The sequence below is a fragment of the Lissotriton helveticus genome, chromosome 3_1 (assembly GCF_964261635.1).
Source record: "Lissotriton helveticus chromosome 3_1, aLisHel1.1, whole genome shotgun sequence".
In the NCBI taxonomy this organism is placed as follows: Eukaryota; Metazoa; Chordata; class Amphibia; order Caudata; family Salamandridae; genus Lissotriton; species Lissotriton helveticus.
The window spans coordinates 770,370,863-770,393,379 of record NC_136061.1 but is presented as its reverse complement, the minus strand read 5'-3'; the positions used below and the strand labels follow the sequence as shown (position 1 = coordinate 770,393,379).

The 22,517-nt window shown below is 46.3% G+C and overlaps 1 protein-coding gene across 2 annotated transcripts in view; it reads right to left on the bottom strand.

Annotated features, from left to right (window-relative positions):
• TRIM66 (tripartite motif containing 66) overlaps positions 1–22,517 on the bottom strand; it is an 842,425-nt gene that overhangs the window by 40,657 nt on the left and 779,251 nt on the right. For both annotated transcript variants that reach the window (XM_078680990.1, XM_078680991.1), the window contains 3 exons: positions 18,631–18,805; positions 10,793–11,139; positions 9,177–9,309 (listed from right to left, as the gene is read on the bottom strand). In XM_078680990.1, coding sequence (XP_078537116.1) covers positions 9,177–9,309; positions 10,793–11,139; positions 18,631–18,805 — 655 coding nt within the window. The remainder of the gene's footprint in view (positions 1–9,176; positions 9,310–10,792; positions 11,140–18,630; positions 18,806–22,517) is intronic.

Sequence of the window (22,517 nt, the reverse complement as noted above, 5' to 3'; positions counted from 1 at the left end):
TGATTCACAATGCCACTTTTAACAAGTACCAATTTCAGATTTTATTTAGAAGCACTGCATAATCTATGAAATATTTTTGCAATAGTTTTTATTAACCATGTAATAAAGTTTAGTTAAGTTGAATACACATTTTTCACCACCTATTTTTATTTGGATTTGGTCCCTGCTTTCGGGGTTCAAGGACGGTATTCTTGTACATTCAGCACTGGTTGGCTGGTGCCACACAAAGCGGATAAGCTGCTTATGTAACGCTCTTGAGTAAGGATGAGTTTGTACATTCCATGGTCTTTTCATGATACTATCATGCAAGTAAGGCCTCCTGCGGGATATGCCCATCATCTTGAGTCTCTAAGGAGCTGCTCTTATGACCTGGGCCTCACCAATAATTTGGTGAACATGGCTTTTATGCACTCCAGGGTGGAGTTATTCACCAATGGCCCATTTCCGGTTGTGGGAGCTAACTGCACATAGTATGTCAGCAATGCTACATTAATAGTGACCTATCTCTGGTTGCTGATTGTATTCAAACCATCAGTTTCTGGATATGAGGTAATGTACTTTAACTCAATATTTCAAACCTTCAATTCGGCTTTATATTAAACACCCAGCTGTGTCACACCCCATAGCACCATTCATGTAGTGAAAAGTTAACCCTGTAACCACAGTGTACCTTTTGACCGTGACCTCCTCTTTGCACCGCAGTTTTATAGGGACACCTCTTTTTCCACCTCTAATGAAAAATCTCAACGCTTTCCTTAACCCATTCGTGCACCATTCTAGCTGGCTTCGACACTGTAATGGACTGACAAATCCAAAGCCCTCAACAAAAGTCAGAATGTACAGAATCTCGAGGGGTTCACTCACTACCTATGACCCTGTCCTCAGGTAGGTCGCCCCCCAACCGCCACACGGTCCTCCTGTGACGCTGCCCACGCTGTTGCCTTGCCCCTGCCGGTGCCGCGTGAGTCCCCCCTGCTGGTCGCTGTATTTTTATATTTATTGTATTTTTATTGTATTTTGTGACTACTTGTAATTTCTCCTGTTGTGCCTTGTACCCCCTTTGCCTTCTGTGCCTCCTTGTTTCCCCCATATTGCCTCCTGTGTCCTGTCCCCCGTTTTCCCCGGTTCCCTCTGTGCCTTCTTCCCACCGCTGCGTCCCTGTGGCCCCGCCCCCTGCTGTTCCCATTCGCCGCCCCACTCCCGCCTCCCAGCTGCTCCTCCCTACCACAGCCCTCATATGGAGGCTGCGCGGCGGTGAAGGGAGCGACCTTTGACCCTAACCTCAGGTAGGTCGCCCCTCCAGCCGCCACACAGTCCTCCTGTGATGCTGCCCCCGCTGTCGCCTTGCCCCTGCCGCTGCCGCTGCCTGGTGCCGCGTGAGTCCCCCCTGCTGGTCGCTGTATTTTTATTTTTATTGTATTTTGTGACAACGTGTAATTTCTCCTGTAGTACCTTGTACCCCCTTTGGCTTCTGTGCCTCCTTGTTCCCCCGTATTGCCTCCCATGTCCTGTCCCCCGTTTTCCCCGGTTCCCTCTGTGCCTTCTTCCCGCCGCTGCGTCCCTGCGGCCCCGCCCCCGCCGTTCCCATTTGCTGCCCCACACCCGCCTCCCAGCTGCTCCTCCCTCCCACAGCCCCTCATATGGAGGCCACGCAGTGGCTGCGCCGCTGGCGCGCCAAAGGCAAGCCTGTCTGCACCCGCCCGCGCCCGGACCGCACCCAGCGCCACAACCCCTGGCCCCCGCCGGAACCAGGGAACTCAACTGAGATACGACTCCTCCACCCTCAACGCACTCAACACCGGACGACAACCCGCCTGCTACAGAGCGACCCCGAAGCGAACCCAGGGACCCTTCACCTGTCAAGCCGAACCTGCAGACCACCCACCAGACCTAACATCAACAACAACCACCTCAAGTGCATCCTCCTCAACACACGCTCCGTCCACAAGCACGCCGTCGAACTCTGGGACCTCCGCGACACAACAGCACCAGACATCGCCTTCCTCACAGAGACATGGATGAACACCTCCTCGGCCCCCGACATCGCCATAGCCATCCCGGGTGGCTACAAGATCACCCGGAAGGACCGCATCAACCAAACCGGAGGAGGAATAGCCATCATCTACAGGGACACCATCAACATCAACATCATGACCAACGCCGAAGACACACTCTCCACCGCTGAACACCTACACTTTCAGATCCAGACCGACCCCAAGACCACCCTCAGAGGAACGCTCATCTACAGACCCCCGGGCCCACGCACACAATTCAGCGAAACCATCGCCGACTTCATCAGCCACCACGCCCTGGCCTCACCAGAATAATACATTCTCCTAGGGGACCTGAACTTCCACCTGGAGAAAAACAACAACAACAACACCACCACCCTGCTCGACAACCTCGCCAACCTCGGACTCAAACAACTGGTGAACACCCCCACCCACCTCGCTGGCCACACGCTCGACCCCATCTTCTCCGCCAGCAACCACGTCTCCTTCAGCCACTCCACCGGACTACACTGGACTGACCACTGATGCATCCACTTCACCTTCAAAAAGAATACATCACACCAACGCACGCAACAAATCCCCCGTAGATGCTGGAGCAAAATCACCACAGACCAGCTCCTCTCATCACTAAGCCAGAACCCGCCAGCCGACACTGCTGACACAAACGACGCAGCCCACATCCTCGCACAGTGGATCACCAACTGCGCCAACGACCTCGCTCCACTGAAGAACCCCCAGGCAAGACCAGCAACAGGAAAACGTCATGGTTCACAGACGCCCTCAAAGACTCAAAGAAATCCTGCCGAACCCTCGAAAAAATCTTGCGCCACGAAAGGACAACAGAAAACCTGACAGCCCTCAAGAACGCCACCCGCGAACACCACCAGCTGATCCGCACCACCAAAAGGGCTTCGTTCAAAGAGCGGCTAGACAACAATACCCACAACAGCAAGGAACTCTTCAGCATCGTCAAAGAGCTCTCCAACCCCAGCGCCAGCAACAACGACATCACCCCATCGCAAGACCTCAGCAACTCCCTCGTCACGTTCTTCCACCGCAAGACCGCAGATATACACGACAGCTTCGGACCCCAGACGCCGCATCCAGCCACCGAAGCATTGACCCCGACCACCACCCTCAGCGCCTGGACCCCCATCAGCATGGAAGACACCACCCACGTCATGAACACCATCCCCTCTGGCTCCCCCTCTGACCCTTGCCCCCATCATATATTCAACAAAGCCGCCATCATCATCGCACCCCACCTCCGGAACGTCATAAACAACTCCCTAACGTCAGCCACCTTCCCTGAGAGTTGGAAGCATGCAGAAATCAACGCCCTTCTGAAGAAACCCACAGCGGACCCCAAAGATCTCAAGAACTTCCGCCCCATTTCTCTCCTTCCCTTCCTGGCTAAATTCATCGAGAAGACCGTCAATAAACAGCTGACTGCTTTCCTCGAGGCAAACAACTCGCTCGACCCGTCCCAGTCCAGATTTCGAGCCAACCACAGCACCAAGACCGCCCTCATCGCAGCCACCGACGACATCAGGACCCTGATGGACAACGGAGAAACCTTTGACACCGTATGCCACCGCACCCTAACAACCCGCCTCCTCAACACTGGGATCCAAGGAAAGGCCCTGGACTGGATCACCTTGTTCCTCTCCGACAGAACCCAGAGAGTCCGCCTCCCTCCCTTCCACTCAGCGGCCACCGAGATCATCTGTGGAGTACCACAAGGCTCCTCGCTCAGCCGTACCCTCTTCAATATCTACATGAGCCCCCTCGCCACCATCGCACACAAACACATCAACATCATCTTCTACGCCGACGACACCCAACTGATACTCTCCCTCACCAAAGACCCAGACACCGCCAAAACCAACCTCCTGAAAGGAATGAAAGACATCGCAGAATGGATGAAGCTCAGTCGCCTGAAGCTGAACTCAGACAAAACGGAGGTCCTCATCCTCGGACAATCCCCATCCGCCTGGGATGACTCCTGGTGGCCCACAGCACTGGGCTCCGCGCCAACACCCACGGACCACGCACGCAACCTGGGATTCATCCTGGATTCCTCCCTCACAATGACCAAGCAAGTCAACGCCGTCTCGTCATCTTGCTTCAACACCCTGCGCATGCTCCAAAAAATATTCCGATGGATCCCCACCGAAACCAGAAAAACCATCACCCAGGCCCTTGTCACCAGCCGACTGGACTACGGAAACGCCCTATACGCAGGAACCACAGCCAAACTTCAGACACGACTTCAACGCATACAGAACGGCTCCGCACGACTCATCCTCGACATCCCTCGCCACAGCCACATATCCGCCCACCTGAGAAACCTGCACTGGCTCCCCATCTGCAAGAGGATCACGTTCAGGCTCCTCACCCACGCACACAAAGCGCTACACGACAAGGGCCCCGAATACCTCAACAACCGCCTCTCGTTCTACATCCCCACCCGCCAGCTCCACTCCGCCAGCCTCACCCTCGCCACCATCCCACGAATTCGCAGAACCACCAATGGAGGAAGATCCTTCTCCTACCTGGCAGCCAAAACATGGAACTCCCTCCCCGCGCACCTCGACTGACCCAGGACCATCTCACCTTCAGAAAACACCTCAAGACCTGGCTATTCGAGCAGTAGCGACACCCCCCCCTCCCTTCATCACCTTGAGACCCTCACGGGTGAGTATCGTGCTCTATAAATCTAATGTTTGATTGATTGATTGACTCCAAGCTCCTGTTAGCACACATTTGTCCATATTTCCATGAGCGACAGATACAACTTCATAACCATCTGCTTCATACATAAGTCACTTCATGGCATCCAGAAAACGTACCTAATAAACAAATGGCATGTAAAGCACTCATGCTTCACTTCCTCATCCTCCCTCTCCACCAGGATTTCTTGATTTATGGTCTCCTGCATTCAAACGATCTCCCATGTGACTTTTAAATTATAACCAATCTTTTTACTATCTCTTTCAAACATCACAATGTGTTGACGCCATTTCCCCTTTTCCTCTCCTGAAACTTGTGAAAGGGCTCTCATAATACTTTCATGAAATTTGTTCCCATTTTCACCACTTGTAAAACAACCATTAGCAAAACCAAAGTTCTCATTTTTGGGGTATAATAGCTGTGCCAATGTTTTTTAGAAATGTTGTACAGCATCACAATGCTGTGCAGCATGGCTAACAAGGAAATAAAAAATAAAAGTTATTATGATGCGGGCAGGTCATTTTGTAGACAAATGCACCACACATGCATTTACCTAGAAAATGAAATAGACACTTTTTAAAATTTACGGATCTAAGTTGGATCAGTAAATTAAAAAAAGGTAGCACAACAGATGTATTTTTTAAGCCAGTCCAGGAAGCAACACAAAGGTCACAGGTAGTAGGAAGTGACACAGATTTTGGGGGAAGCAACAAAGTGGGGTGGAAGCCACACAGAGCGCATAGATGGGAAGCACCAACACAGAGGGTGTGGGAGGGGGAAGCAGCATGGAGGTTGGGGGGCGAATGCAACATGGAGGGTGGTGAGAGAAGTACATGGTAAGTGGGAGAGTGCAACATGGAATGTGGGGGAAGAGAAGCACACAGGTAAGTGAGAGCAAGGTGGAGCTGGGGGGATAAGCACACTGGGGCAAGGTCAACAAGGAGGGGGCACATGAAGAACACATGGACGAGAGAGCCCAACACAGAGCATGGCGGGCTACATGTTGAGTGCTTAACCAAAAAGAAAAAAATAGTGCCTGATAAGTGATCAGTGGAAGAACATGAGTAATGAGGCTGTGCTCTATGGGAGGGACAAACACAAGAGGAGGAAGGAAAGCCCACACAAGATAACAAATACAAAGCAAGCTCGTAAGAGTGACAATAAAATACACCAGTAGTAAGCAACGGGTTGGATCTAAGCACACTGTAAGCTGATAACAGGTCTTGCACTGTCTCTTAGGTGAGACCTAAAAAGGTTGCAGAATTGTGCCACTATACTGCTTGGTTACACTACTCTTGTAACATTGAATCGCTACTGTACAAATGACCAAAAGGTGTGCTGGCAATTCAATTCACAAGGCCAAAAAAGTTTAATTCATACTGTGATTGTAAAACATTGTGGTTGAGGAGGTACAAGTCCTACTCAGACAACAAACACAATCCTTGTCAGGGTGAGCCACAAACAATCACTAAATTAACCAGTGCTGAACCCTAAGGTAGATTGGCACAAAGTATGTCAGATTTAACTTAGAGGCAATGTGTAAAGTATTTATGGGGCACACTAACAGTAATAAAGTGACAATGCAGCACAGGAAAACCCCCATACCAATTCAGATACAGAGAGTCAGTCTTAATAAATAAAACAATACCAGAATGACAAAAATCCAATCAGTAGAACCAGAGATATACAGTTTCAAAGGTTTAGGGAAAAATAGTGCCTATAAGCACAAAGCGGTCAACTGGTTGAACTAGACTGGGGGAAGTCGCACATTCAGGTCGACTGCAATGGAGCCCATGTCAGATGAGGATGTATGACATTACAACGCATGCTTTTACATCGCATGCCTTTACAACGCAAGTATTACAACACAGTCCATTACAACGCATAGTGCTTTGGGGTGCTGGATAGTGAATGGTTTAATTTACTATTCCAACTCCAGTCCCCGTGGACACTAGGGAAGGTTATTGGATAGTAAATTAACCTATTCCCTATCCTAGAGCGCCCCCCAGAGCAATGCGTTGTAATAGTTTGCGTTGTAATGGTTGCATTGTAAAGGCTCTGCGATGTAAAAGTTGCGTTGTAAAGGTTGTTTACCGTCAGATGCAGAGACCAAGTTAGTCCATTTGAAGAGTTACCTTCTGAATCCAGCGCAAAGTAGTCTGCTCGCAGTGGAGGAGGCAGCAAGGAGCAGGGAGAACATCGTAGATGGTTGTCCATGTAGCACATTGAGCAGCCTGGCATAGCGTGAAGTTGTGTGTCACGGGCTGTCATTGCTGGACCTTTGTGTTGATGTCCCAGTGGACTGTTGTTGCTGTAGCGCGGAGTGCAGAACTCATTATGTTGGTCATTACTGGTGGTCGCTTTAGCATGAAAAGCAGGTCTCAGTGGAGCTTCACATTGCAGGTGGCAGAGTCTCAGCGCAAAGGGCCCGTTCGCAGTTGTGAAGAGCCCGAACTTCAGGATTCCATTGTTTCTTCTTTGGTGGAGCTTAAACTGAAGCCAGTCAAGAGCCAAAGACATAGGGGCACCTCTTCGGGATCAGGAGCTCTCTCCAGCAGAGGCCAGCGGGGCTCAGGGAGGTCCAGGTGCATGTCTAGGCATGTCCTGTGCAGCAGTTTTGCGGAACAGTTGCAGGGAGTCCTCTGGAGCTTGTTATGTGACTGTAGCAGCTCACACAGGAATCCAGTCAACTGACCTTTGGAGTCACTCAGGTTAGCCTAGGGATGAAGGTAAGCAAGTCCAGTCTTCCTTCTCAGACCGAAAGGCAGTCCTCAGCAGCAGGGCAGTCCCTTGGCAGTAGGGCAGCCTTTCTTTTTTAATGTATACAGGTCCAGGAGTGTTCTGAAGGGTGGCTATGAAGGTCCAATATGTATACCTAGTGCCAGCATTTGTGTGGGGGGACTTCCCTGCCTACTTCCATATCTGGTTCTAGAAAGTTCTTCCCCTGTCAAGTCTCAAAACTGTCTGGGGTGACAAAATACAGGGCTGGCCTGATGTCAGATTCCTTTGTGTGTTCTGGAGGCAAGGCCCTTTTAAATGTAAGTGGGACTGGTTACAGTTCCTCCCAGTCATCTTGCCAGGATCGCCCATCATGTTCACACCTCAGCCCTATTTGTGTTACTGTCTGGAAGCAATACAGAATGCTGGCAGAGGCCCACATGGGGAGGGCAAGAAAATACCAAATTTCAAAAAATCTAAATAATTAACAGTGGTTCCAGTTAAAAAAGTATCAAGACGTTATTTTAAAAAGTAACAAGTAAAAAATGAAACAACAGAAAACACATTAACCAAACTTGAATGCAAGCAAAAAAACTAAATAAGGAACCAACACAATAGTATTTCATCAAGGAACGCAATATATTAATATTGTTTCAGCAAACAAAAAATCAATATACTGGTAAAATTACTAAAGTGCTCAGTGCTTAAGTGATCATGCACTGAGTCTAAATTACAAGGTTCATAATGTGTTAAGAACAGAAACAGACAATGAGATATTGCGCTTTTTGACAAATGTATCAGTGGTTTGCTTTTTCTGTAAAATGGTGAACCCTTGATAAAGCTAAGGTACCTGGTTTATCTAAAGTGATACCCCTTTATGGTGATGTCTTGTCAGATAAAGGAAAGGCACTGACAGGACAATCCTTTATTGAGTGTTATTATTGTGTGCCAGCGAGTGGTAACTGCTAGCCTAAACCACCTTCCCTGAGTAGGCCTTGGACTGATCTGTTACACTACCGTGGGAGAGTCAAGCGCTATAATAGGGTGCTTCTTCCAGTAAGGGAAAATTGTGAACCTATTATTTGCCCAAGCCTCACATACTGCACAACAAATTTCCTACAGCACACATGTGTGAGTATTTACATACTCATTGGCAAGCACTAGATTTACTCCCGACAAACAAAAGTGTAAAATTCCTTTTGAAAGAAGGAAGCAAATGAAACAACAGGCAAAGCTGTGGGGTTGTAATGGAAGACATTTCTCCATAAAGAAAAATATTTTCACTGTGGAGAAGAAAAGCAAAAACGCTAGCAAGTGTGATTCAACTTGCTTTTTTACATGCACACATTTTTGTAAATACACATGTATATTTTTGACAAAAAAATGAATTTTACTGACTTTTCCAGGATTATGCCTGGAATGCTCTGACTGGCCCAAATTGCCCAGAAAACTGTGCAAAGGTCTTGTGAATTACAAACATTCATCAATTTGCACCTATGCAAGAAAATGTATGTGTGGCAAATAACTCCAACACTGCACTAAATGTATCAGTCTGAAGCAGATTGATCACACTATTGGCAGTGGATTGACATCTTCCGCAGCTTCTTTTTTTACTTCACAAATGCACACATTTAAAAATTCGCACCCCCCCTTCCTGTTCTACAAAGACAGAAATCTTATCATTTGAGTGTGATATAAACGCTGTGTACGTACCCTCTGGTCATACACATTGAGGCCGGTCTGGTCATCGTCGTTTGTATTCTCTTGGCTATAGCGGACGTTGTCGCAGTCATATTCCATCTCTGGGGACATCAGGTTCCGGCAGAGGGTACACACCCATTCACCCCTGCAATTTAACACATAGCATTTTACTCTTTTACATACTACTATTTCAGGGCAGGTGTGTATTAAAAACTGCTTCTATGCCTGCCTGGTTTCCCGTTTATTTACCTCTCTGTCTATTTGTCCAATTCCAAGATTCACTTTGCACATAAGTAGTGGATCCGCACGCACCAAATCTTAGACACAGCAGGAAACTGTGGCAATCAGCTATGATTTAACTCTCTATAGAACCGGGCATGCTGGAACGACGATCTAAAAGTAATGCCTTCCCTGCCTCCACATAGGCACCTTGACCATAGCGTAATTGAAGATATTAAAAAAATTGTGGTTTTGACATCTCGTGTTCCTCACTTAGCAGGGAGAAGGACAACATGGAATTTCCTCCCTATATCCCCCTGAAACAGGATATACCAATTAGGTGGAAATTCTTAAATCAGGATAATTTGGAGACCTCTTTTACAATTCCCTACACAAGATATAGTTTCCCCGAATATTTTCCCATTCCATCCTATCTCATTGTTGACCCTTTTCCCAAACTTTATTGCTTCGAATGTCGGAGACAGAAATTGGACTATCAAATAAACCTCATACAGATTATGTATATATCCTTTTAGCCAATTATAAATCTGCCTTTTCATACTCTGCCTTAAAGATCCATTAATTAAATACCGCCATACGCACCACCCAATAATAATCCGTCCGTTGGATAAGGAGGTACATCCATCATATATTCCTTTATCTAAGGTTTGCAGTGAGACCCTTGGTGTGCCACGTTCCGATATACAACCTCGTAAAATATCACCTGCCATTTTATAGAACGTTTCAGGGAAACCAGAAGGGGACACTGTGAAAAATATAAACAAACCAAGGGAGTTCACTCATTTTATATAGTGCTGTCCTTCATAAAAGGGATAACAGGAGAGCCCCCTAGTAGACCACTTCCATCTAGAAACACTCAAAAAGTGGCTCAAAGTTTTGTTCATAGAACCACGTATCCATAAATATTTAAAGCATGGCATGTCTATTAGAATATAATACTGGTTGAAGTCGACATTAACTTATCTAGTATAGGATTGACTAGTCCCATGTAATCCTAAAGCCAGATATCCTGGACCAATAACAGTCCTTAACAGGAATTGAATTTGATAATTTGCCTTCATCATGTTGTTTTCTGTTCTGACCCAAATCTGCAATTCAGGGATCCGTCCTGTGCTTTGTGGCTTCCACAACTAGATATTCTCTGTCTTGAGTAGGATAGTTCTGAGGACAGGAAAGAGTAGAGAGATCTACAGGGTTCTGTGTTGGTATCTAGATGTCATTACCTGGTGGCTGACCTGAAGCTTAAGGAATAGGCTCAATACTGATATGCCTTTTATTAAACCATCTCATCCATGTATTAACCAGCAAAATAAGTGAGTGCTGAGTGATGTGATTTGACGCCCTGTCACTGTACATCAGTCAGAGTTCTCACTGATGGAACCACTTACACTGGAAAGCTGTGAAGGGCTGGAACATGGCACGAGAGGTGGAAAACCTTAGGGCAGTGGTCGCAGCATAACATTTCTCCTCCATTCAAACAAACGGCACAAAAATCCTCATTTTCAATGGTATTGGATTCGTCGTGACAGTGAGACTTTTTCAGGCAGGGGACGCTGTTCACTTGTTTGTAGTCTCCAGTGGACGGAAGAGCAGGAGCATGAGGCAACCCCGTGAGGATTCCCTCCTCTTGTGGACTCTCTGGTTTGACGTTCAGTAGAGCTGGCACTGGTGATATCTCTGGTGATGCTGGTGGTAGGAGTGATGGTGACAAAGATGGGTTATTTTCTGGGTGAACCTGTAAATTAGAGATAAGTATAATGAAAAACAAAGAGCTCCAAAACTCTCATGACATCAGAGAGCAATTATCTGCCAGAGTCTTAACTTATCTTACACAAGACACAACTATAGATCTAAATGCAAAGCTGGAATCGAAGTGGTGAGCAACTTTCTTGGGCTTCAAGGCCTACAGCATTCGGATGACTCGGGCAAATGGCAGAGCTTTATAAAATATTACTCTGTGCCAATGAAGGTAAATATACAACTCCATTTTCTGTCAGTTCTCCCTGACCAGAGATGGGCAACATTTACAAATGTATTTGCACATCAGCCCTGCACTGAGGTGCACCAAAGCTTTCATTTATGAGTATAAACCCATGTGTGTTCATAGCATGCGGATTTATGCTGCCTAATTTATTCAGACCTAAAATGACACTTGTATGGCTTAATTGTATAATTGTATGTGTACACAAATCTGCTCACATGAATGGTGAGTTTGTGTTCCAGGGTGGGGGTGCATGGCTAAGTACGTGAACATCCACAAATCTAAGAGAATCTTTAGGTATGTGGGTTTGCTGGCATTGACAAACGTTTGGCAGGTTTAGTCTCATCCTGGATGCAATCAGGTTTTCTCCTGTCATAAATAGGGTGGCAATAAGTGAGAGAACACCCTCAAAAAGTATTAAGTGTAGTGCAAAGGGTTTCTCCGGGGGGGGGGAGTGAAGAAATTCCCAAGGGGAAACAAAAATGTTGTCAAGTGCGAGTGCACTTGTGAATTATATGTAATTGTGCATAAATGACGTGTGACTACTCTTTTCAGTACCCCCTGGAAAGTTGCTTCAGTTACAGAGTCCAAAGTTACAAAAAAATGTACTCCACATTGAAGTGAGAGCCTACAGGAGTACATTTCCATCTTTCTTTGTGAAACATGACAATTTGAGCTAAAGGGATTTATGTGAAAATGTAATAAAAAATGCCACACCCAGTTCCCTTTTGATGAGTGAAAGAGATGGCAGTTTGAATATTCTTTTGAGGCTAGGGTAACAAATGTGCAATCCTCGGGAATATCAAAACTAATGTATGTATTTTATTCCTCTGTAACTGGTTACCAATGCAAATTATGTGCTGCCGAGGAATCAACCTACTGGCTGCTGATGCTTGTCTGCTTTACTCAGTCACCCTCATTTAACATACTAACCATCAATTCACCTAATCTCTTTAAATCCTGTTTAATTAGGATTGTAGGCCGAGTAAGAAATGTTATGGGACGTATAAAATATGAACACACAGTAGAAAATGTGAAAAAGATACATCATAGGGCCACAGCAAACCCAAGCAGAAAGCCACAGCTGTATGTAGTTAAAGACCAGTGCAGGCCCAAATCTTGTGCTGAAGAGAGGAAGGTTAGGAGTTCACCTGATGACACAAAGGAATAGGTAACTTGAAAGGATTGCAGTTAAAGGTAAACTCATATTTAATTAGCTTAGGGCACATAGAAGTCTTAGGCACACAATGGGTAAGATCACACACTCCACTAAAATTGTATTTACTGTGAATAAACATGCGCTCATTTTCAAGAATGGCTAAGTGTGTTTAAGACTTGTTAGAAACTACAATAAAGGAGCTATGTTAAATTAGGCTATAAGTAAGGGTCACAGATTATTTCATGTTTCTTATGATGGCCATACATTCATCTGTAACTGATGTAATAATCCACTGCTGAACTTTTGTAACTCTCATTGTCCAGTTTTGTATAAAAGAAGCAGTTGGTGATGTATCAAATTCAGACCGGCTCCCTGCCTGTGTGCGAGGACAGTCTGGTGTCTCCCTGTCACAACATTAAAGAGCTGTCTTTGTATTGCCAAAAGGAGTCTCTGTCTTTTTCATTTCTTCAAGGTTTTAATCACCCTGCAACAGAATACAGATATAGCACCTCTCCTCCCTTCAGTTTTAAGATTGGCGTGTTTTATAATAGTTTGAAGCATTACCAATGTATCTCTGAATCTGAATGGAGAGGAGTTGGCCGAGGTCGGCTAAGGCGCTCGACCTCGGACCTGGGGATCTGGGTTCGAGTCTCGGTAACGATGCCAAAACCTCCTGTGATTCTGGGCAAATCACTTAATCTCCCCTGTAGTGGCGCGCTCTAGTCTATGCACGTCACGTAGTTACGTGACGTGCGGCGGCCATTTTGAGGGACTGCGCGCGCAGCGCAGTAGGGAGAGCGGCAGCCGAGGAAACGGAGCGCTGGCTCGGCGCTCTTCAGGGATCTATGTAATTAAATAAATAAGCTGTTAACAAGCCACATTGGGTCAGCGGTTTATTCATAAAGTGCATTTCCACAGTGGCGACGAGGTCGGGATTCGACCAAACCTTCGGAAAAAAAAGAAAAAAAAAAACGAAGGGCATCACAACCACCACGTGGCAAGGGGGACACGGCAGACCCACATCCCCGCAAGCACGTGGAACCAGCGGAAACCCAGGCAAACCGTGTCACCAAGGCAGAAGGGGACCGGACAGCTGAACAGCAAACCTGTGCAGTGTCACTGGAGAACCACCAGGACTGTGGTCACCACAGGAGGTACTGTACCCTGAAGAGCGCGGCAGAGCCGTCACCGGGCAAACCAAACGAAAATAGCAGAGTGACCCCACATCAGCCAGACAGCGCGTCGCAGTCGGCCCACGCTATCCACGGAGAAGCCAGACCTGGCTACCATTAAGGAAGGGGAGGGGGCTGACGCTGAAGGCCCCCCAGTGCAGACCAAGGAAGAGGATACGGATAACACCCCAGGGAGCCCCACAGGGAAAGGAAACAGAACGACTACGGCCAAGGAAGAGAAAATGAGCGCCCCAGCGGGATATGCCATTGCACCAGTCCAGTTCCTCCCGAAGCCAGGAGAACCACTGATGAAGTGGGAGGACTGGCGCGAATACATAAACAACTTCATAGAGGTCCTAGAGGACGAAAATGAAGAGTCTTTCAAACCCAACAGAAAAAACGGATATTATTACTCAACCTAGGGCCAGAAGGACTTAGAATATACAAAAGCCTGGTACCCAAACCGAGAGATGGCTCGGACGATGATGTATACGCCCACGCGATCGACGATCTGAATGAACACTATCGGCCCACGGTATGTGTATCAGTTGATAGATTCAACTTCCAGCAGAGGAAACAACGCGCCGGAGAGTCGATTGAGGAATATGTAGCGGCTCTGAAGAAACTGGCGGCCACGTGCAGGTATGCCTTGTGGGAGGAAGAATTTATCAAAGACCAAATAGTTATGCACACAACCAGCACGAATGTCCAGGACAAGCTATGGGCAAGTGGGGATACCACACTCAAGGACGTAATGGTCGTTGTCAAGAGGGCTGAACTCGCACGGAGGTGCGCTGACGCAACCAAGAAAGAACCGCCAACTGTAGCCATCGTGAACAGGATACAGGAAGAGGGACCCCGCAAGGATCAGAGTTACAGAGGTGCTACGTGGAAGGGTTCCAACAAATGGCAGGGCAACTCCGGATTGCAAAAGAAACTGGAAGGAAGTGGCAACAAGAAAACGTGCTACAGGTGCGGAAGCTGGTCCCATGAGGCACACGACAGAAGATGCCCTGCGTTCAGGGCCAAGTGTCTGCACTGTGGCATCATCTACGAGAAAGTGTGCCGGAAGAAAATGTCCAAGGGCGTGGTGAAATACGTAGACCAGGAAGAAGAAAACCAGGAAGAGACGGGAGAAGATGAAGTCGTCACCGTGTTATGCATATACGACCAGATCATGAGTATAGAAGGGAGAAGGACGACTAAACCCGTGTTGGAAATGAAGATGGGAGGAGTAACCATCAGCGTAGTGGCAGACACAGGTTCTCCCTTCACGATAATACCAAGAGCAGTGTGGGAGAAAACATTCAGACCAAAGATCGGACCGGAGCTGGAGAGATTGGACATCCGACCAGTCACATATAATGGTGATCGTATCCCAATGGTAGGATATAGACTCTTGAAGTTTGAGTTCAGAGGCAGATCAGCGGAATGCAAGCTGTACATCTCAGAGAGAGGACCGTCCGTCTTAGGGTGGCTGGACCAGGGCGACCTGGGAATCAAACTAGACCCGGGAGGCAAAGAACAGATTTTGCTCACAGAGCCAGACACCTGGCCCAATCTCGAAAAATGGAAAGAGGAGTACCCAAGAGTGTTCGGAGGCACAGTAGGAAAGCTTGAAAGGTTTCAACATAAGATCGTACTCAAGGAAGACGCCGTTCCAGTTGCCCACAAGGTGAGGAATATACCCATAGCGGTAAGAGAGGCGGTCCAAAAGGAGCTTCAAGAATTGGAGAGCAAGGGGATAATTGAGCCTATTACCTGCGCAGAGTGGCTCGCACCCTTGGTGGTAGTCATGAAGCCGAATGGAAAGGTCAGGCTCTGCGTCGACCTAAGAGAGTTAAATAAGAACATTGTCGTCGAGAAATTTCCCCTCCCAAGGATCGACGAAATGCTAGCAAAGACCAGAGGAGTCAAATGGTACTCCACCATCGATTTGACCTCTGCGTACCACCAAGTAGCATTGCACCCAGACAGCAGGAAACTCACGTCTTTCATCACCCCATTCGGATGCTACCAGTTCTGCCGCATGCCGTTCGGACTGGCCTCGGCGGCTGCGGTATTCCAAAGGTTAATGCACCAACTGTTTAAGGACTTAACTGGCATCCAGTATTTCCAAGACGACATTCTGATAATGGGGCGAGATAGAATGGACCACGACCAGAAACTAGGGAAAGTGTTGGAGACCCTGGAAAGCAAAGGCCTCACGGCAGAATGGAACAAATGCCGCTTGGGACTAGAATCGGTGACTTACCTAGGTCACGAGATAGGGGTGCAGGGCATTACACCCAAGGCAGACAACGTAAAGGCAATTGCTGAGGCTCCGCCCCCCACCAACAAGGAGGAAGTCAGGTCGTTTTTGGGCATGGCGGAGTATTACAGTAAGTTTGTGGTTCACTTTGCCTCCAAAACGCACAATATGAGGATGCTGACTAGAGAAAACACCACTTTCGAATGGACACCAGAGGCACAACAGGAGTTCGATACCATTAAGAGAAACGTCACGGGAGCGGTGCCACTGAAAGGATATGACCCACAGGGTGCCACGGTCCTCACCACCGATGCCAGCGAAAAAGGCTTGGGAGCCTTGGGAGCTGTGCTCATGCAAGAACGAGGACAAGGTCAGATGGAGACGATTAGTTTTGCATCTAGGGCATTGACGGCCACCGAAAGCAAGTACAGCGTCATCGAAAAGGAGATGCTGGCGGTAGTGTGGGCTACAGCGAGATTTAGGCAGTTTCTATGGGGCACCAGATTCCTGCTCAGAACAGATCATAAGCCATTAGTAAAAGTGTTAACATCGAGCGGGCATGCCATTGCCACGCCCAGGATTTCGAAGATGTCCCTAAAACTACTCGAATTCAGGTACGACGTGGAGTACCTCCCTGGAAACCGCAATCGAGTGGCCGACTATCTGAGCAGGGCAGCAGCAATGGAGCCAGGAGAAGAAGACCCCATGGACCAAACAGAGCTGGTGGCTTTGGTAGGGGATCAAGGCAAAGTCATCGACTATAAAGAGTGGGTTGAAGAATATAAGGAAGACAGAGTGTTGGAGGAAGTGAAGAAGTACATTGTAACGGGATGGCCGGATAAGAGGCACGTGAGTGAAGATGTCAAACCCTACTTTGAAGTCAGAGAAGAATTATCAGTGGGGGATAGAGGAGTGTTCACATACAGAGGGGACAAGGTAATCCCTCCCAGGAAACTCGTAACCCAGTTACTGGACATACTGCATGAGGGCCATCTAGGCATTGGGAAACTGAAGTTAAGGGCCAAACAAAATTACTGGTGGCCAGGCATGGACATAAGAGCGGAGAGGCATGTCAGAGAATGCCCACAGTGCCAGGGAGCGGACAAATCACTCAAGCCCCTGCGCCCCGCGCTGGGGAAGTTCGAGACCCCACAGAACCCGTGGGAGGAATTGTCTATAGACATATTGGGACCCATCCTGGATAGCCAGGGCACGCAGAAGTATGTTTGTGTCCTCATGGATAGATACTCTAAATGGCCTGAGTTGAAAGTGGAGGAGACCATGGACACGGAGAACATCCTGAAGTTTCTATCAGACACCTTCGTGAGGGAGGGCATACCCAAATCCATCTTGAGCGATAATGGCCCCCAATTCACGTCTGAAAGGTGGAACAACTTCATGCAAAGGAACGGCATAGCCATTAAACACACAGCAATCTACCATCCCGCAGGGAACGGCTTGGTGGAAAGGTTTAACCGAGTGGTGATGGGTGCCGTACAAGCAGCGATTTCCTGTAATAAGGATTGGGAAAAAGCCATAGAGAACATGGTATGGGCTTACAGGATCACACCAACTGGAACAGGATACAGTCCGTTTCAGATTCTGAGAGGACGAGAACCTTTCACCCATGACAATCGGATTTGGAAGGAGAAAGTAATCACCAGTGAATGGTCCCCGGCAGTGGTACGTGCCAACCTAGAAAAGGCACAATCGATATACACCAACCACTACAACAAACGGAGAAATGTAAAGGGGACAAGGTTGGAAAAGGATGAGTGGGTAAGAGTAAAGTTAGCAACACTACAGAAGAAGGGAGACAGTAAATACAGCAGGCCCATGCAAGTAAAGGAGGTGTACGATCGTGCGGCCTTGCTGAGTGATGGCAACGTGTGGTCCCAAGATCGCATGGCCAGGTGTAACAAAGTTTTACAATGGAATCAACATGGAGCTGAGTGGGACGCTGGAGAAGAACCGAATGCAGATGAAGAGCAAGGAACCGGTGAGCAATGTGGAGAAGGAAGTGGTGGAGACGAACCAAGAGAGGGTAGAAGGAGCGTAGAGGAGAACATGGCGGAACAGAGAGAGGAAAGAAGCGATGAGATGCCGAGTCAAAGGTCCCAGGGGGGCTACACCCAGGTAACCAGGAGCGGAAGACCGGTGGTGAGACCAGCAAGGTTCCAAGATTTTGAAATGGACAATTGAACTGTAAGTGACTCTTGAACTGTTTGGAAAAAAGGGAGATATGTAGTGGCGCGCTCTAGTCTATGCACGTCACGTAGTTACGTGACGTGCGGCGGCCATTTTGAGGGACTGCGCGCGCAGCGCAGTAGGGAGAGCGGCAGCCGAGGAAACGGAGCGCTGGCTCGGCGCTCTTCAGGGATCTATGTAATTAAATAAATAAGCTGTTAACAAGCCACATTGGGTCAGCGGTTTATTCATAAAGTGCATTTCCACATCCCCGTGCCTAAAATGAAAGTGTGTGTCCTCATGTAAAACAACAAAAAAATAAAAACGTAACTTGTACTATGTAAAGCGCTCTGATACCTGATTCGGTTCGGGTCTAGTTCGCGGCTTCGCGCTATATAAAACTCTACAAAAAATAAAAAGGTTTGTGCTCAGATGCAGTTATTAAGAATACAAAGTTGGAGTGAGAAGAGATTTACCTTTATTGACATAGACGTCGATTGTGCGCCGTACTCAATGAGCAGTGTGAGGGAACCCTCTGGCTCACTGTTCTGCGGCTGCACCTTGAAGACTGGAAGCTCACCAGTGTCAGGGGCACATATTTTTAAACGTTCTACCCGCACATACGGAATCTTCTGTTCTTTATTTTCTGCTCTACATGAAATAGGAAGAGAAAAGTGTAGAATTGAAGTCACGCATACATAAACTTAAATCTTAGTGGTTCAATGTTCTTACAGTTTTATTTGACCATGCACAATTAAGCATTCTGTTCTTGCTAAGAGGCCTACTCTAAGTATGATGCAAAACTTCACAAGTTATTACGTTTTATGTAAGCATCAATGGCAAGTGTCTCAAAATTATCGTGGTCACGCCCATTAGATATTACTAGTCTAAAAAGAAACTATGATCTTTTTGGCGAAAATGAAACTAGCAGGTGTCTCTCACCGGAGACAAACAAACGTGTCAGGGAAACTATAGTCTGCATGTGACACAGTGGAGCCCCCTAAATCACACCCTTAAATCAACACACACAAATACAATGGTAATTTACTACCATCTAATATTTATTGTGTGCTATTCTTCTACAAATGAAGTGAGTAAAAACATCCTACCCACATCCTAGAGCTAAAATCCCAACTCCAGGGGTACCTAAATTAGCATTAACCTCTCCGGGGGTCATCATTTTAACCCTTTGGTAGAGATATGGTGCTAATCGGAAAGAGAAATGAAGGCTCCTTTGGGAAAGGACCTATCCTCTGTTCCAGCACCTGGTGTTCTTCTCAGTCCAGGGTCATCTTTAGCAGCACGCCGCACCCCTCAAGGCAGAATACCCTCCTGCTTACACTCTTCAGGTGCCACGGCATCATGTGGCCGCTTGCAGGGCCCTCATGTGTTAGCAGGAGTCAAGGCCTCCCTGTGATGAAGGTTAACTTTCTACAGGCCCCATCCATTCTGATCGGTTTCAGGAGAACCCTTCTCCTCCAGGGCACATAAGGAGCACATGCATGCTTCAGTAAAAAACACATGAAGAGGACACATTTCCACTGACAAAGACATGTAGTCGGAAATGCATTAGATATTGGATTTGGGAATAATTCATCAGAAGGATTAAAATGTTGGAATCATTTAATACAAATTGTAACTGTGCAGATTAGTAAAATATGACTGAAACAATAAAGAAAGATGTTTTGACGACATAGAAAACACAAATTAATTGGTTTTAAATTGATTGAGGACCAACCTATCGTGCATCAAGCTGTGCATCCAAGGGACTATCTGTAATTATTAGGAAGCAGGTTTTGGATCAATTTTGGCACTCTTGTTAAAAAGCAAACGGTATTAAAATGATCAATTCAGGATAAACAATATAAGTGCAGTGGAAGAACAATAGCAGTCTTGTGAATCTACTGAGTTCTATCCAGTCAAGGTTGAGCCAAAACTCCAGAAAAAGGTCTGCTCTCATTCAGAGTCCTGTAAAAAATCTTCCTTTGTCCTGTGCTGAGGCTTTTAAGAGAGAGTGGGATGTTCCAGAAGGTAGTCACCTCTGCCCAAATCCTATGATGACACATTATCACTCCACCCCTGTCCCAAACGTTCTGCACAGCATTTTGAGACATTTCAACATGGGGACTTAGAGTGGTTTGTTAAAATATCTCTCTGAAAACCTGACACCTCGACCTTAGCTGCCACAGTTACCTGATTCCTTTCCTCCAAAAACATCCAAGAAGAAGCCTCCCCGGGATTGGCTCCAGAGGGTTGGCCTTCTCCCAGTTGATCTCCTTGGGATGAGCCTCCCGAGGCCTGGCACAGCATATAAAGTAATTAACACATGCAGATTCAGTCACTACCCTTTCCACTTGCCAGGAACAGAGTTAATCATTGTCAAAAGGCCCTATTTTTGGGACGCTTTTGATCCTCCTGATGGCTAACAGAGTAATTAACTTGGCCCAGAATGGTGAACAAAAGCCAGAATTGTATTAGAAACTAAGCCAGAGAAATATGATAAATCTTCAAGTGCCAGAAGGAGTGCATATATGACAGAATTAACCTTAAACCTGCACTTGTCATCCCTGTTTACCATTAGGTTGAGGAAAAACCCTAGTCTCTAGGCCTAAGTATAGCGAAACTGTCCTTTTGTGCCGATTATACATATGTGTGCCACAGGATTAATTATCTGCCAAAGCTGGTTAAAGGTACGAGTCAAAATGATAGATTCCAATACAATTCTTGAAGTTTTTTTAAAGTTTTGATCACACCCTAATATTTATAGGACCTTTTATTCACTAGCAAGCTTACACTAGCTATTTATGTTTTGGTGGGTGTAAGCTTAGTCTTTCATTTGAGAGGATTACTTTCTGTATACTTACACTGCTCATACAACACTCCAATCAGGGAGATGCAGTTTCACAAATCTTTTACTAGAGGGCCATCTCAAGTCAGATACAAGTGGTTGAAATGTAATTTCCAATCCTTTGTGTGTGTGTGTGGGGGGGGCATAGCTTAAATCTAAAAATGTTCATATACAACCCAGCTATACTAATAATGTGCTCATTTTCTGTAGGATAAATAAATATACCAAAGCTGGTTTACAATGAGGAGTGAGCATTTTAAAATGTACAATAAAAGTCTTGAGAGTTATGAAAATAGTTGATGTAACCCTACTATACATAAGGACTATAAGCCATTAGGAAGTGCAAGTGCTTAACAGTTTTTATTTAGTGTGAACAATTGTTTAGGTGTATTTATACATGTGCAAGTGAAAAATGCAGTCACTCAAAGTGAAAGCATCCAATGGCTGGAGTGGGATGTTCTATTGAATTATATCTTCTCCTGGGGTGGGAGGAAGTATGATTTTATTGACATGTCAAGAGACCAAGCGCGAAAGAGTGTTGATTGAGTGCCTCTATAAATGTATGTATTTTTTATATGACATTTTTTGCAAAGCATGTGGCTGGCAAGACTTCTAAAACTGTCTTTCGGCTTGACCTAAAAAGCCCACACTTCCTGGGCCAAGATCTAGCTTTCTGCCAATTTTGGTTTTAATGCAGTCAGCAGTTTTTGCGGTATTGTGGTTAAATTTTCCTATGGAAAAGTTAATTAGGAAAACATGTTTTGGGACCCCCTGCCTTTTTTGGCTCTCCGGGTAGGAATTCAGGTGTATGAGACTTTTTTGGGAGAGTTTCTGTAAGATTTGTTAAACAGTGACAAAGTTAAAAGGAAACAAAAAATATATTATACAACACATAAGGTTTGATCCAGATAACATGATAGTATGCCTTTGTTAATCAATATTGAAAGACCTGAGGTTGTTGCACACACTAATAAACAGTTATAATAGTAACATACAACCATGCACTAATGACTACATTTGGCAAAAACTAGTGGCATTCTGATATTGAAAAGATCAGTAGCTGGACAGATTAAATAATAGAGGCTGCAGGGAAGCAGTATGAGGGAACAAACTGATACCCTATTTAGGATGCTGATCTTTTCTAAGTACACCATTCCAGGTAGGAAAACAAGAAAGAGTTTGCTGATGTGCAGGAAGAAACCTCGTGGTTTTTCAGGGACATATAATATTTTCAGCACCAGAAAGAAATGCATGCTTGGGGGCAGGGATGGCTTTAGCGCTGGTGGCGCCTGGTACACTAATCTTTTTGGCACCACTCTCCCATGACCTCCTTTACCATAGCTTTCCTCACTACCACCCTCTAACAGTGCCACTTGTTTCTATATAGCCCCTATCTCATATGCATTTAATTTTTTTATAGGGTTACTCATACCAGTGTAGAGTGTCAGAGCAGATTACATCACACACACATTATACACAGACAATGAATTATAAATGTGCACATCAGTTGATAGG